Consider the following 15,428-nt stretch of genomic DNA (forward strand, 5'->3'; position numbering starts at 1 on the left):
CAAAATAAGATATCAGTAGCTATGAGAGTCAGTGAAGAGGCTCTTCTAGCGGTTACTCTTATACAAGCTTCAGCTAGATACTGCTAATTGCCAGTTTGCCAACCCCCAACCAATATCCTTCCTATTAACCCTAAAGAACACCCAGGACTCCACCTCAGATCCTACACAAGTTTCATGAACTAAGTTTATTTTTCAGAAACTTAAAACGCTCAGAGCACTCCTAAGCCAGGTAAGTCCTGAAATCCACAGGAGCCAGTCTCCAAGAACATCAATCAGTTTGATCCCCCTATCCTACACTGCTGACACCCCTTTTTAACAAGAAAAGGTTAGAATGGGCATAGTCTAAATATCCCTAAAGATTAGAAAAAGGATCAAAGGAGAAGGAATAGTTATAATAGATAAGTTAGGGCAGGATTACAAAATGTGTAAGACTAATGAATCATCATATTGATATTTTTGTTTAGTCTCCAGTGTCTTGGAGCAGCTAGGAGAACCTGAAATTGTTGAACTGTATCCCATATCAAACTTTGAAATCTGTTTATAACTATCTCATAAAATGTACTTTGAAATTTATAGTTTTGTCACAATTTTAATTTATATATCACAATTTTAATTTATATGTCACAATAAAAAAATGTAGTTATATAGCCTCAAGATTAGAGATGGCTAAGGTTTATTTCCTTGAAGATACCAAGTCATTCTGATTGAAACAGTCAGCATTTCAAATATAGGCAGAGGGTGGGCCACAGTGGCTCAGCAGGCAGAGTTTTCGCCTGCCATGCTGGAGACCTAGGTTTGATTTCCAGTGTCTGTCCATGCATATAAAAAAAGGCATAAAATCTGTTACTATCACTATGAAAAGACTTTGCTTTCTGAAGCAGGAGAATTCTCAAACTGAAGAACACTGCACAATCCTAACCATTATACACTTGCCTATCTTATTCTCTAACAATAAGAGGACCCTTAGTTTGTGTTGCTGATCAACTGGACTTGGGAAATGAAGTTCAATAATTAAACACCGAATGAATAAATGAAAACAATGTAATAGCTTTCTTTAAAAGGGAATAAACTGTCTCACTTTAAATTACCATTTTTTTTTTAAAGGGGGAAAGAGATAATCCCTATTTCCATTTCAGATTCTTCTCTATAAAATTACAAAATTCAAAGCTCCACTGTGTATGACAGAGGGACTAATTAGTTCATATAGAGCAGGACCTCTCATTTTAATGAACAAAGGTTCTCAGGCAACTTTTTCAAGTTGTACCTAAACTTCTATAAGAACTGATTTGATTAACTGTTTAAATTTTAAGAGCTTATCAACAAAACTCTTACCCTAACCTCAACTTTTACAGTAGATCACTATCTTTACCTTCCTTTACTTGCCTTGTTTCTTCTTCTATGGTAGGAAAAAGTTTATCTGCATAGGAGCATGAAGTAAATGCAATATTCCACCATGCCCTTCAAATTTCTCTTATAAACCAAAATATTAAAAAAAAACATTAGCATTTGATAAATAGCTGTGATGAAAAAAAGAAATTTGTTTATTGTGAAATTATTTTAATTTAGAAATAAGAAACATCTTGGAAGAAAACAATGAAACAAAAACAAAATATATAGGCAAGTTTTTACTCCATGGGTTTCTCAAACCCTCACTTGTCTACCAATCTTCAAGATGAAAAACAGATTCTTCAAAAAGGTATTCAGCCACCACTGTAAAAGAAAGAAAAATGACCAATTCTGAATATATACAATATTTTAAAAAGTTATTTCAAATACAATATGCTGTAATTTTATAACACCAAAACAATTACTGGAGAAGCACACCTGACTTTACCCTTATATAGCATAAGAGAAGGGGCACATTGTACTTTAAAATCTTGGAACTGAACAGATCTTAAAAATGAAGAGGATGCTGGAAGAGGTATATTTTAAAACACTGAATGTTCATTTTGGAAATGTGTTTAATAGTCTAGCATGACCTGTTTCTGAACAACACAAAAACTATTAATTACATGATAAACTACTTAGGTGAAAAGTTTTTCAAGTACTGTAAGAATATCTAACAGTATACTGTTAGAATTTTAAATGTAACCCTGAAACTGTAAGAAACCTATGTACTCAAAAAAACCTATGTAGTCTCAGGAAAGCAAAACTTAGGAGGTGCTTCCAGTCATATATAGCTGCTAATTAAGCTACCCATTAATCACTAGTTTGTGGTCTCTCATCTATCACCCCAGACTTGGAGGCACCATGTACCATGTATCTTAAAGAATATAATTCTAAAGGATGTAGTAAATAACTGAGATAGGAAAACTAATGAAGTTCTCCTGATCTCTGCTAAACATTACATGCTACCCAAGATGATTAACTTTCTTTGTCTCTAGTGTGCATAAAAGCCACAGAAAAAATCACTAAGGGAAAGCAGATTTGGGAATGTTCCCCTGTCCTCCATGAGCATAAATAAAACCTCCTTTTCCTCCACAGTCGTATTGGATGTGTCTGTGCATTAAGCTGCACCAAACAACAAATAGATTTGCAAGTGGGGTGAAAGGTGGGGATATCTCTTTCAGTATAGTCAATCAGCAGTTGAAAATAAAGAATGCAGACTAGCGTAACGTTTCTCAATCACTGCAACTTACCATAACCAATCAAATACCTGGTTAACCATAATGAAAACAAAACTCACCTTCCTAGAGAAGGACCTCTAACTTTCAAAAGTATAAACATTAAAATTGTATATTCAGATATAAATTTTAGTGCCGAGATGCTAAGTAAATAAAAATAATTCCATTAGCAGATAAAAATTTTAAAATATCACAACATATATTTTAATGTTAAGTTTTTTAAATACTTATAGTTCAGTATTAAATTTTATCACTGTTAACTAAAACATCCACAACTGCTTAGGTCCTTTATTTGGGGGCTAGTGACTGCTATACTTGCACAGAAGAATAAAATTACATCATAAGGAAAACAATATGGTAATTCAACCTAATGAAGATGTCTGTGCTATATTTCTTTTGCTAGAATCACAAAATGATTTAAGCAGTGATTTATACTCTTTCAAATTTAAGAGATTTCTTTTAGTTTTAGAGCTGTCATGGCATACCATGAAAAGAATAAATTTTCAGACTGCTTTTCTCATAAAATGTTTTATTCTGCCTTTGCTTTAAAGTAGAAAAAAAATCTAAAGATAGATTTGTAACCCCTTAAACATTGAAATAATTTTGGAATTAGAAGAAAAATATTCTAAGGAACTAGCTTCCAAAAAGTCACAACTGAACAATCTCCCATCATTAAGCATGGAAAAAAGACATTTTTGCATTTGCTGTGGAAAACAAGAGAAAGCAAAATCTTAACACCTGTTTTGATAACCTACAGGGAACCACTGGACTAATGGATTTTAAACCAGAAACAGCTGGCTTAGAGGGCCTTGTTCTAAACAATATTTTAAGCAACAACTCTGATAACAATACAAAAGATATTCTAATACAAAACTAGAAAAAATAGCAATGTCAGATAGATTTAAAAATTGAAAAGTTCTCCATAATAAGGGAATCTAGAAATAAATTTAACAAGGATAAAGGATTCTTAGGCTAAAACAAACCAGCACAGCAATGTAAACCCAGGTGAAAGATTTAGTTTAGCAGCAATTTATGTGAAACCATCTGGGCATTTTAGCTGTTGGCAAAAACGTATCAGGAGTTCTACATACTGGATTTTAGGAGCACTAATACAATACGAACTAAAGCATAAAGAGAGAATGTGCTTTAGAATGGAGTGCACTAAGATGAGCCAGAAGGAATGGTTTACATAGCGTTTAAGAATACAAGCTCCTGAACCAAGTCTCCCTCCTGGGCTTTAATAAGCTGCTGCTCTACCATTTACTAGCCATATGATTTACAAGTTACTTTGCCTCTTCATGCTTCAGTTTCTTCATGGATTTGTAAGAATACTTAAGTAAAGTTAGGAAACTGGGAGCTCGCTGTCTCTGGGCTACAGGTACCAAATCAGTACAAAGAAGTGGAAAAGACCCTTCTATTTCATGCCACTAAATGCTTCTGTTCTTCCTGCTCCCTATTCCACAATCTATTTTTTTTTAAAATTGACATGACACTTGTTTCCTATAATAACTATCCATCATCGTTTTATTACCCTCTGGAACAATAAGCTCCCAGGCCCTCCCCTTCTTTTTTTTTGTAAATGAACACCTTTCAGATTTTTACCCTAGGCCTCACTGTCTACTATTTCTCTCTCTCTCTTGCTAGGCATCACTATTTGCTCTGACTCACAGTTATGTGCCTGTGTTTCATACTACATTAAGAGTTTTAGGCAAACCTATTCTGTTGTTAATATATATATTAAATACAGAACCTACTTCAGTGCCCTCTTGTACCCATGAAAAGCACTGGAAAAATCTTTACTGAATTACATGAATATCTTCAGTTTACTTTTTTCTAACGGTGATGATAGGAAGAATGCTAGCTAATATTTATTAAATAAGAATAAAGTGAGCTCAGTGTTTATCAATCTTTTCTCCCCTCTCTAATACCCTTACAAGCAATTCTCATTAGTATCAGTGGCTCATTACAGTAAAAACAACAACTTCCATTTAAATACACATCCAAACTGGGTTTAGGGTTTTTATTATAGGAACCATTGTCCCCAGTGAATAAAACAGGACACAGAAAAGTTAAATAAATAGTCCAATGCTATGACAGCTTTTAAATAAAAGAAATAAGTCTCTGAACCCAGGTGATCTGTTCCAATGCTTAAATCCTATATTACCATAGTGATTTCTGGATGGAGAGCATTTCCTCTACACTTTCAAAGTCAACAAGTTAAAATACAACATGAGAAGGACTTGGATTTGAATATTGGTTCTGTCAGTGAATACTTGCTTTGTCACCTTTTGAGTGCCTTTATGTCTTTGAACCTTTAAAATTGTATTTATTAAAGAAAACAGATGCAAAGTTTCTGCAGTAAGATGTAAAAGCACTTTGAATTAGTAGGTATTCAATAAATATCAGGAGACTCTAACAGTATTAAAAAGTGGAGACAGATCTTGGAATGAGCGGAGACTCAGCATCAAGGGATTGAGAAAAACCCTAGAATGAGTTGAGACTCAGCATCAACGGATTGAGAAAAACCCTAGAATGAGTTGAGACTTAGCATCAAGGGATTGAGAAAACCTTCTCCACCAAAAGGGGGAAGAGGGAAATGAGACAAAGTGTCAATGGCTGAGAGATTCCAAACAGAGTCAAGAGGTTATCCTGGAGGTTATTCTTATGCATCAAGTACATATCATCTTGTTATTCAAGATGTAATGGAGGCTGGCGGGAACTGCCTGAAAATATAGAGCTGTGCTCCAGTAGTCATGTTTCTTGATGATGATTGTATAATGATATAGCTTTCACAATGTGACTGTGTGATTGTGAAAACCTTGTGTCTGATGCTCCTTTTATCTACCTTGTCAACAGATGAGTGGAATATATGGAATAAAAATAAATAATAGGGGGAACAAATGTTAAAATAAATTTAGTTTGAAATGCTAGTGATCAATGAAAGCGAGGGGTAAGGGGTATGGTATGTAAAATTTTTTTTTCCTGTTTTTGTTTTATTTTGCTGTTGTCTTTTTATGTCTTTTTCTGAATAGATGCAAATGTGTGGGAAATGATCATGATGATGAATATGCAACTATGTGATGATACTGTGAATTGCTGAGTGTATGTGTTGGGAATGTTTGTGCTTCTTGTAATTTTTTTTTAATTAATAAAAAATTTTTTTAAAAAGTGGAGACATATTTATGTATACATGAAACAGTGGTATATCAACTCAAATAGTTTCAACTTTCATCCATCCTAAATAATCTATTACCTAAAATTTACTTACACAATGATGTTATTTATAGGGATATGGATCAATTTCACAAAGAAGCCAATGAATCCCATTATAGCAAATCCTATTGCTGTTGCCATGGCAATCTTCTGGAATTCTGCATTAAAGACACACAATTCATTACTGATTACTGATAAACACACAATTCAAACTATTTTTTGCATTTGCAATTATGGGGAAAAATCTATCAGTGATATAAATGAACTTAAGGTATACATTTCTACTGATACGTGGATATATACATTTAAGTAAGACAAATTTTTTTTAACCTTGCTACAAATATTGATTAAAAAAACACAAAGCATAACTTTTTTTCATAAAGTATAAACAGTGGTCCCAGTGTCTTCAGTATTATGAAGAAGCCAAAAATAAGACATGAAAAATCAAATTGGGTTTGAGCACAATTTTATAAAAATGTTTAGGATTTTGGCAGTCTCAGTTTAATGCTGGTCCCTCAGGAAAGCTTTCCTGACCTCCAGACTCAATTAGTCCTCCTATTACGTGTTCTCAAACCTCTTTCTATTTCTCACCCAAATATTCATCAGAATTGCATGTGTTAGTTTATGACTGTCTTCCCAGCGGGCTTCTAAGCTCCATGAGAATATAGACAATCTTCCCAGCTCCAAACTCAGACAGCACTCAATGAATGAATAAAAGTAAACAAATTTTTGTACACCTTTTAACCCATGAATCATGATAAATAACTAAATTAACTTTCTACACTGAATGAAGCTGAATGTGAGAATGATAGAGGGAGGAGGCCTGGGAGCACAAATGAAATCAGAAGGAAAGATAGACAATAAAGACTGAGATGGGATAATCTAGGAACGCCTAGAGTGTATAATGCTAGTAACTAACTGTACAAATTTAAAAACGTTTTTGCATGAGGAAGAACAAAGGAATGTCAATACTGAGGGTGTTGAAAATAGGAAGTAATTAATATTTTAAAACTTTAACTTATATGGGAGACTAAAGCAAAAAATGGTTATTTGGTACAAAATTTATATTTTGACTAGTGTATTTCCTAATATAACATATGTAGACAGTTTAACTGACCACCATAGTACATGGAAACTTGAGTATGGTATGAGATTTTGTAGGTTTGTCCAGAGTGATGCCCTGATAAATCCCAGAGTGATTTGAACAGTGAATAAAAAAGTATTTGCAAAGTCCCCTTGTTGAAATGTGAGACAGGGAGAAAATCCAACTTCCACAAGTGGAGTATTCTTGATATTCTCACAAGCAGTGGGGACAACCAAAGCAATAGGCTGAGCCCCCAATTCTGGATTTTGTTCATATGAAACTTAACCCCGCAAACGATAGGCTAAGTCTACTTAAAATTAGGCCTAAGAGTCATCCCAAGAGAACCTCTTCTGTTGCTCAGATGTAGCCTCTCTCTCTCTCAGCCAACACAACAGGCAAACTCACTGCCCTCCCCGTCTCTATGTGGGACATGGCTCCCAGGGGTGTGGACCTTCTGGCAAGATGGGACAGAAATCCTAGAATGAGCTGGGACTCAGCATCAAGGGATTGAGAAAACCTTCTTGACCAAAAGGGGGAAGAGAGAAATGAGACAAAATAAAGTGTCAATGGCTGAGAGATTCCAAACAGACTCGAGAGGTTATCCTGGAAGTTATTCTTATGCATTAAATAGATATCACCTTGTTAGTTAAGCTGTAATGGAGACGCTGGAGAGAACTGCCTGAAAACGTAGAGCTGTGTTCCAGTAGCCATGTTTCTTGAAGATGATTGTATAATGATATAGCTTTTGCAATGTGACTTTGTGATTATGAAAACCTTGTGTCTGATGCTTCTTTCATCTACCTTATCGAAAGATGGGTAGAACATATGGAATAAAAATAAATAATAGGGGGAACAAATGTTAAAATAAATTTAGTAGATTGAAATGCTAGTGATCAATGAAAGGGAAGGGGTAAGGAGTATGGTATGTATGAATTTTTTTCTGTTTTCTTTTTATTTCTTTTTCTGAATTGATGCACATGTTCTAAGAAATGATCATGATGATGAACATAAAAAAATTACTTTCTAGGTTGGTAGCAACTATGTATTTTCATTTTACAATTTGTTCACGGAGGTGGGACAGGTGATAAGTGCAGAGCAGGGAAGACTCCAAAAGATTTAAGGATTTCCAAAATGGAAATACTGAAGTACTAAAATATATAAAATCATAAAATATGATGAATTCAAACGTAACATGGAAAGCAAAGTTGTGATATGCTTATTCCATCTGAAAATACATAAAACAGAAGATTTTGGATAGCTGTGTACACAACTGAAGAATATGTAACAATGTTAAAAGTAAATCAACATAAGAAAAAAATAAAAATGAAAAACAGAAAATAAAGTAAATCAATATGTTGATGACAGTAATGCAAGACATTAATCAGAAAAATAAGTCAATCAAATGAAAGGCTTAGAATGACAAGATTTTATCTTTTCTGTCATTTTAAAGCTATTACCTTTTCTATCAGGTTTGGTACATCTTTTAACCAGCCGAATTGAGTCCTTCACAAACTGCCGGCTTGGCTCAACAAATTGCATTACCTGATCCATGATTACCTGCTCAAAAAAAAAAAAAACACACACAAAAAAACCATTCACTGGTATCATTTACTGTATAGGAAAGAATGGCTCAGTTAGTTAAATCAAGATTTAAATGAGATGAGACACCAATTCAGGCCTGATATGGATCAATTCCATCTCATTAAAAATACAAAACGAAACACTCAGACTCCAAAATTCAATTCCATTATTTTTGTAAACCCCAGTTAAGAGTCAGATCAAAGACAATAAGAAAAGCACAGTCTTACTAGTGTTTTCTTCATTGACAAAGGACTGCATAATCTTCCTATAAAAGGACTTCCTCAGTGCATTAAAAGGTTAAGCTACTGACAACATATCCATTCTTAACCCACTCTGCAGTCCTCTTACTGTTTCCGCTAAGGACTATGTGGCTATCCAACAAATATTTTCTATATTTTATTTTTAAATCCCAGAAACAGTGTCTAGTGCAGTGAATACCAACCATGGCACTGCAACAGCCTAGGGTGGAAGTAAAAGTGGATTTCAAATTAATTGTTAAAGCATGCCCATACAACATTTTAGAAAAGAGTGTATGTGTGGGGAATGCATATATTTAGATACACAAATATAACTTTCAAACGATCAAAAATATAAAGATTGGCTAAAGCAAAATCCAGAACTTGAAAAGCTAGTAGTGTAAACGCAATACAAACCTTTACGTTTGGACACTCCTTTCAAAGAAATAGAGCTCCATATTTTATCATATAGGCATCTTGAAGAATATATTGCCCAGTAGAAACATCACTCAGCTTAGACAGCTTTGAGAACCATTGGTATGACAGCTAACGAGGGCAGGGTAATGCTTGGTTTTTACTCTATTGCCAGTGCAATGCACATAAATGTTCAATAAAAACCTACTGAATCAATGAGTGAGTACCACGGTAAGAGCAAGTAGTCATTCAAGTCCCTGGGTATGAAAGGTAGCCGAATGGCAGTATTCTCATCTAGGGGTGGACAGTGGAGAATTAAATGAAATAATGTATATGTAGCATACTAAGAATTCTATAAACATACTGGGCCAAGTAGGCTGAGTCCCTCCAAAAAGAGAGAACAATCCTTCTTTTCTCAGTATTCCACTTAACTTTGTGCTTCAAATCCTGTGAACTTAAACAACAGTAGACACCATGATGAAAGTGAAAACCCCTTCTCCAGAAAAATATATATACACAAACCACTGCATTTAATGTCAGGGAAGAGACTCCAATAACCCACAATGATCTCTTGATTTAGAATCTAGTCCCACTCTCCCACTTGACACCAAAGAAGTGGTGGCAAGGCCAGGATATAAACTCTTCCACGAGAGGATCCCACACCCTTCCAAAGCCAACCCCGAAGAGACCCCAGGCGGCAGGCAATCTTCTCTAACTACAGAAGATACTGCAACCCCCTAAACCCCCTAAGGGAATGGGAGTTTACACAGACAAAGTATGAACAGAGAGAAAGCCCAGCTCTGGGCCAGGATTGAGCCCCCGAGGACCACGAACTATCGAAATCCCTTTCCTTCCCGACCGCGAGAAGACGAGATTCTGCGTCTGTGATTCGACAACAGGCCGTGTTGGGAGGCCGAGGGGCCGGACCGTGGTCCAGGCCCTGAGCGAGGAGGCTCTCTCACTGCCCCACCCGCGAGGGCCGCTGGGGAGACAAGCCGGTTCACCCACGCCCGCCGCCACGGCAACTCACAAAGGGTCGGCCGCGCGGGATCGTCCAGTGCCCACCCGCAAGAACCTCACCTGCTCCGCCGCCAACTAAGAGACCAGGGACACGTAGCACAGAAGCAGCAGGCAGACCAAGGCCCAGCGGAACCGGAAACGGCACCTCGGCCTCAGAGCCCGCCCACCCGTTCCATTACAGGAAGCCTTTAGTGCGCAGTCGCAGCGCGACGTGTAACTTTCTGAAAGTCGCACGGTAGGAAGTTTGATGACGCGCGTCGTCTGAAGTTTGAATGCTGGATCCTCCGTGGATTTCCTCGGGGCTCAGCTTACGGTACCCCACCAGCCCGACCTCAATCTGTTCTTGTTCACAGCAAGCACCCCCTGTGACCTTGCGCGGTACCTGCTCTCTGGTAGATCAAAGCTAAGTAAAGCTTTGCTAAATGGATCCATTTAATAGGATGATTGGTTTTGCTTAAGCCTTTCTCTTTCCTGAGGTTCCTTCTGGGTTGTGTGTCTCCTGGTTGCACATATTATATCATTTTGTTTGCCAAAATGAGGCTAATAAGTAATATTATGGTATTATAACTGACTTAACTCAGGACTTTCTCCCACCCCCAAAACGTACCCGTTTTCCTGTAAGGCGAATAACAATGGAACTTAGGGCCTGTTTGGTATACTTCAGGTTCCTTTTGGGAAATGTGGTTATAACATGTAGGCCATCTGACTTTGTGTTTTGCTGAAAATATTCTGAACCCAGACGTTGCGTCTCTGGTGAGCATATCTGGTCAGCATGTGATTTTATGTATTTAGAATGAATCATTCTTTCTATGAGTAAGTTGAGCTTCTACTATTTGTGGTACTTTATTGGGTACTGTGACTGGCCAGACATTTCATACTCTCTTGAAACTAATGGTCTAGTAAGAGAATTTAAGATGTAGGGAGGGGAACAGACAAGTAAGCAAAATATTAGTAAATATGAATGCTATAAGCAATTGACGGGGGGGCGGAGGGGAGAATTCAAGGTTTCCTTAGGTGGTCATTACAGGCTTCCACAAGGGTGGAAATCCTGTGGATGAAGAATTAGTAAGTCACAGCCCAGTCAGTTCAGAATTTAAAAGTGACCCTTAAAACTAAGGCCAGATATAGACAGATAGATTAGATAGGCGCACAGAGAGCTAGATAGTGTATGGTGTATGAATCACCTGTAATAGACCAACTGGAGAACGTTAAAAAATTTTTAAAGAGGTTCCTGATCCCTAACCCAGATCCACTGAATCAGAATAACTGGAAATTTGAGAATTGGTACTCTACATTTTTAACAAGCTTACCATGTAATTTTAGGTACTGAAGTTTAAGTAGCACTGAAAACTCTTAATACCTTTGGGAACTCAGTACTCTCAACTTTCCTGTTGTACTGTTGTCATACTCCATTATTAGGATAGGAGAGGAAATACAAGGCACAGACCTGTGGGCTTTAAAAGGATTTTTATTCTGCTTCATATCCAAAATATACTACAATCAGTTGTCCTCTGAAACCAGTATTAACAGACTTCGATATTTTGCTTTGAAATGGGGACACAAACCGTAATCATACCAGCACACTTGGAAAATCCAGGTCCTTACCTAGAAAAAAGAGATCACCATCACCTTAATATATATTGCCACACACCACTGAGCTGAAACATTATGGCACAGCACAATGAATTTTTGTTCTTTGATTTGTTGAGTATATAGTTGTACATCCACACATTCAGTGATACCAGTTTTCTAGAGTTCTCCTTGAATTCAGAGTTTACAAATATAGATTTTTGAGCGACCAGATATAAGGTCACAGCCCAGCCTGTAACCATGGAAGAGGTAACAGAACTATATGAACTATGAACTTACATGAAGAATATAAATATATTTTCTGTGACGTGGTACAGTATTAAGAATGTGATAAGTTAATGCAGCCATTTAAAAGAAAAAAAAATCTGTAAAGGTATATGGCTGAAAAGCCAGTCATGCTAGAATGCTATTCAAAGAAATATGCAATTAACACAAAAGAAGGCAAGAAAGGAAGAGCAGGGAAAAAACAAAAAAAAAAACAGACAAATACTAAAATGTTAAAATTAAATATAACCATGTCTCTAATTTCATTACATGTAAATGAACTAAACAGTCCACTGAAAACATCAAAGAGGATTTAAAAGAAAACAAAATACAAGTGTATGCTGAATGCAAGAGATGCATTTTAAACATAAAGACACATAGGTTGCAATTAAATATATGGAAATGCAGACAAGATTTTGTCAGAGTTTGGTGTTGGGATTTGTTAGTATCATAATATCAAATGAAATAGACTTTAGCATTGAAAATTACTAGAGATAAAAAGGGACATTTCATAATGATTTATCAATTCATCAAGAAGACATAACTATCATAAATTTGTGTGCCTATAATACTAAAGCGTCAAAATGCATGAAGCAAAGATTAACAACTAAAAAGATAAACAATCCTCTCAGCAACTTATAGAATTAGACAAAAAAATCAATGCTCTAAACAACTCTATCAAACACCTAATTGCTCCATAGATGAAACATTACCCCTCAAAACTGCAAAATACACATTCTTTTCAAGTGCCCATGGTGCCTTCAGTAAGATAGAACATATGCTGGGCCATAAGAAAAGTCTAAATAAATATAAAAGGGTACAAATCATGAATTGTTTTCTCTGACCACTGTGGAATTAAATTAGAGATCTATAAAGGTCAAATAACTAGAAAACACCAAAGTATTTGGAAATTAAACAGCAACTTTTAAATAATCTATGAGTCAAAGAAGAAACCACAAGAAAAATTAGTAAATTCTTTGAACTAAGTGATACTGACTATATCAAACCACAAGAAACCATTTATACCTACAAGAATGGTTAAAATTTGAAAGGCTGGCAACACTATATCTGGGTGAAAATCTGGAGCAAACATAACTCTCACTGTTGATAGGAATATGAAATGATACAAACAATCCCTTTTTAAAAAGTTCTAGCAGTTTCTTATAACATAAGCATATACTACCTATGACCCTATAATTCCAACCCTAAATATTAGCTTAAGAGAAATGAAAATATATTCACGTATATTTTGCACAAAATATATGTGACTTACACAAAAATGACTTGCACAAAATGTATATAGCACTTTTTATTTATAATAGGCAAAAAAACTAAACACAATTCAGGGATTCCTCAAAAGAAAGAATAAACACACAGGTGTAGTATGTTTTGTGGAAAACACATGGGTATTCCACAATGGACTACTACTGGCAATTAACAAAAAAAAATTCATGAATATGGATGAATATCAAAAACATGATGAGTGGAAGAAACCTTACACATGCATACTGTACAATTCTATTTACAAGAAGTTCTAGACAAGGCAAACTAATGTATGGTTGGAAAATAAGCATTACAGTGTTTGCCTCTGGAAATGTGGGTATGAGAAGGGGCACAGGGGAAACTGTGAGGAAAAAGGTAATGCTCTGCATCCTGATAAAGATTATAGTTACACAGGTGTCTGTATTTGCCACAACTCATCAAATAGTATTTCTTAAGATCTCTGCATTCCACGTCATGTAAAATTTACCTTGAAAAATAAAGCACTGTAAACAAATATTGAACTTTAGTTAATTAAGTAGCTGCCGAGGTATTTTTGGAGTGAAATGTACAGGTACTACAGTTTATTTTTTGTATAAATTTTAAAAATGATTTCAGCCTTAGCTAGAGGGGTAGATGAATTGATAGGCAATAAGGCAAATACAGTAAAATGTTAATTAGACTCTTAGTGGTGGGTACCTGGGTGTTCACGGAACAATTCTCTAATTTTTCTGTGTATTAGAAATTTTTTATAATAAAATGAAAAGCAATAAAATTTAATAAAATAATAAAATAAGTCTATACGCAGATCATAATGAAGTTATTCTAAAATTTTGTACATAAATGATGAATGTAAATTGCAAATATCCATAGTAGAAATTTTAAATTGTCTCAAAATCCCTCAATTAAAAAATATCAAAGTGAAATAGGAATAATGCTGATTGAGATAAGAAAATGAATTAATGTTCCATTTAGATTTTTTAGTCTCTCCCTGAAACAGAAGGAAGGTAAAAAAAAAAACTTGTATAGATAGATACAGGATTTTTTAAAACACCAAGCTCAAATAATATAAACTCTGGGACGTTGAAATAACCATGTTAATTGATACTCTTCCTAGAGTTTTAGTCTTTTTGTTTCTTCACGTAGGAAAGTATAACCTTTGAATGCAAATGGGGTATATGATATTTGCATGTTTATTTTACATCCAAGCAATAGTTTTTTTTGCTCATTTGAAAGAGAGTTAAAAATTACATCTCTACATCTTCCTTTTATAGACTTTCAAAATCGGTTTTGACAACATATATAGTTAGAGATCTCATTGTGGTACTTCAGGAAGTACTGTTTTGGGATACAAAATAGTAAATATTCTATCATCTGCAATATTTTTAATATATGTATGTAGGCATATGTGATGGTTAGGTTCTGGTATCAACTTGGCCAAGTGATGAAGCCCACTTGTCTAGTCAGGAAAGCATTGGCCTGACCATTGCTGCAAGGATATTCATGGCTGATTGATAAACCGTAAGGCTGGTATAGTAAATCATCAGCCATTGATTGCATCTGTGGCTGAGTACATCTGCAATCAACTAAGGAATGTCTCCCACAACTAAATAATCCAATCAGTTGAAGGTTTTTAAGAAAGGAGAGAGACTCTTTCACTGCTTCTTTAGCCAGCAAGCCTCTCCTGTGAGTTCATCCAGACCCTTCATCAGAGCCACCACTTCACAGCCTACCCTGTGGATTTTGGACGCTTCCATTCCCATGGTTGCTTGAAACAACTTTGTAGATGTCATGTTTGCAGATCTCTCCTGTTGGTTCTGTTTCTCTAGAGAACTCTGATTAATGCAGCATATGAAAAGTCTTTTAAGATATAAACCATGGCTAATCTACATGTTTAAATTGTGTTACTTATTAATTTAAATTTTAAAATGATTTTTATGTTCTTTTTTAGAGCAAAAAGATATGTCAAAATGGAAAGCTAGCATTAGTACAACTAGACCTTATCCTGCTGGTCTCCTCAGGAAGTGGTGCATCATATGCAATTAGTGAAATAAAGCTACAACACTGTTAGTTCGACATAGGGTACAGAAACACCTGCTAGTTATATAGCTTACCATTTCAATTTTGATATCACCCTTCGCT

General features: G+C 35.5%; 1 protein-coding gene across 1 annotated transcript; it reads right to left on the reverse strand.

The window, feature by feature from the left end:
- Positions 1 to 1,518: 1,518 nt before the first annotated feature.
- On the reverse strand, positions 1,519 to 10,365 carry SEC61G (SEC61 translocon subunit gamma). Its single transcript, XM_077119333.1, has 4 exons — positions 10,233 to 10,365; positions 8,379 to 8,478; positions 5,893 to 5,995; positions 1,519 to 1,710 (listed from the first exon to the last, which is right to left on the reverse strand). The coding sequence occupies exons 2-4, from the start codon at positions 8,470 to 8,472 to the stop codon at positions 1,701 to 1,703; spliced, it is 207 nt and encodes a 68-aa protein (XP_076975448.1). The 5' UTR covers positions 8,473 to 8,478; positions 10,233 to 10,365; the 3' UTR covers positions 1,519 to 1,700.
- Between the last annotated feature and the right edge of the window lie 5,063 nt (positions 10,366 to 15,428).

This window comes from Tamandua tetradactyla, chromosome 1 (assembly GCF_023851605.1).
Source record: "Tamandua tetradactyla isolate mTamTet1 chromosome 1, mTamTet1.pri, whole genome shotgun sequence".
NCBI classification, from domain to species: Eukaryota; Metazoa; Chordata; class Mammalia; order Pilosa; family Myrmecophagidae; genus Tamandua; species Tamandua tetradactyla.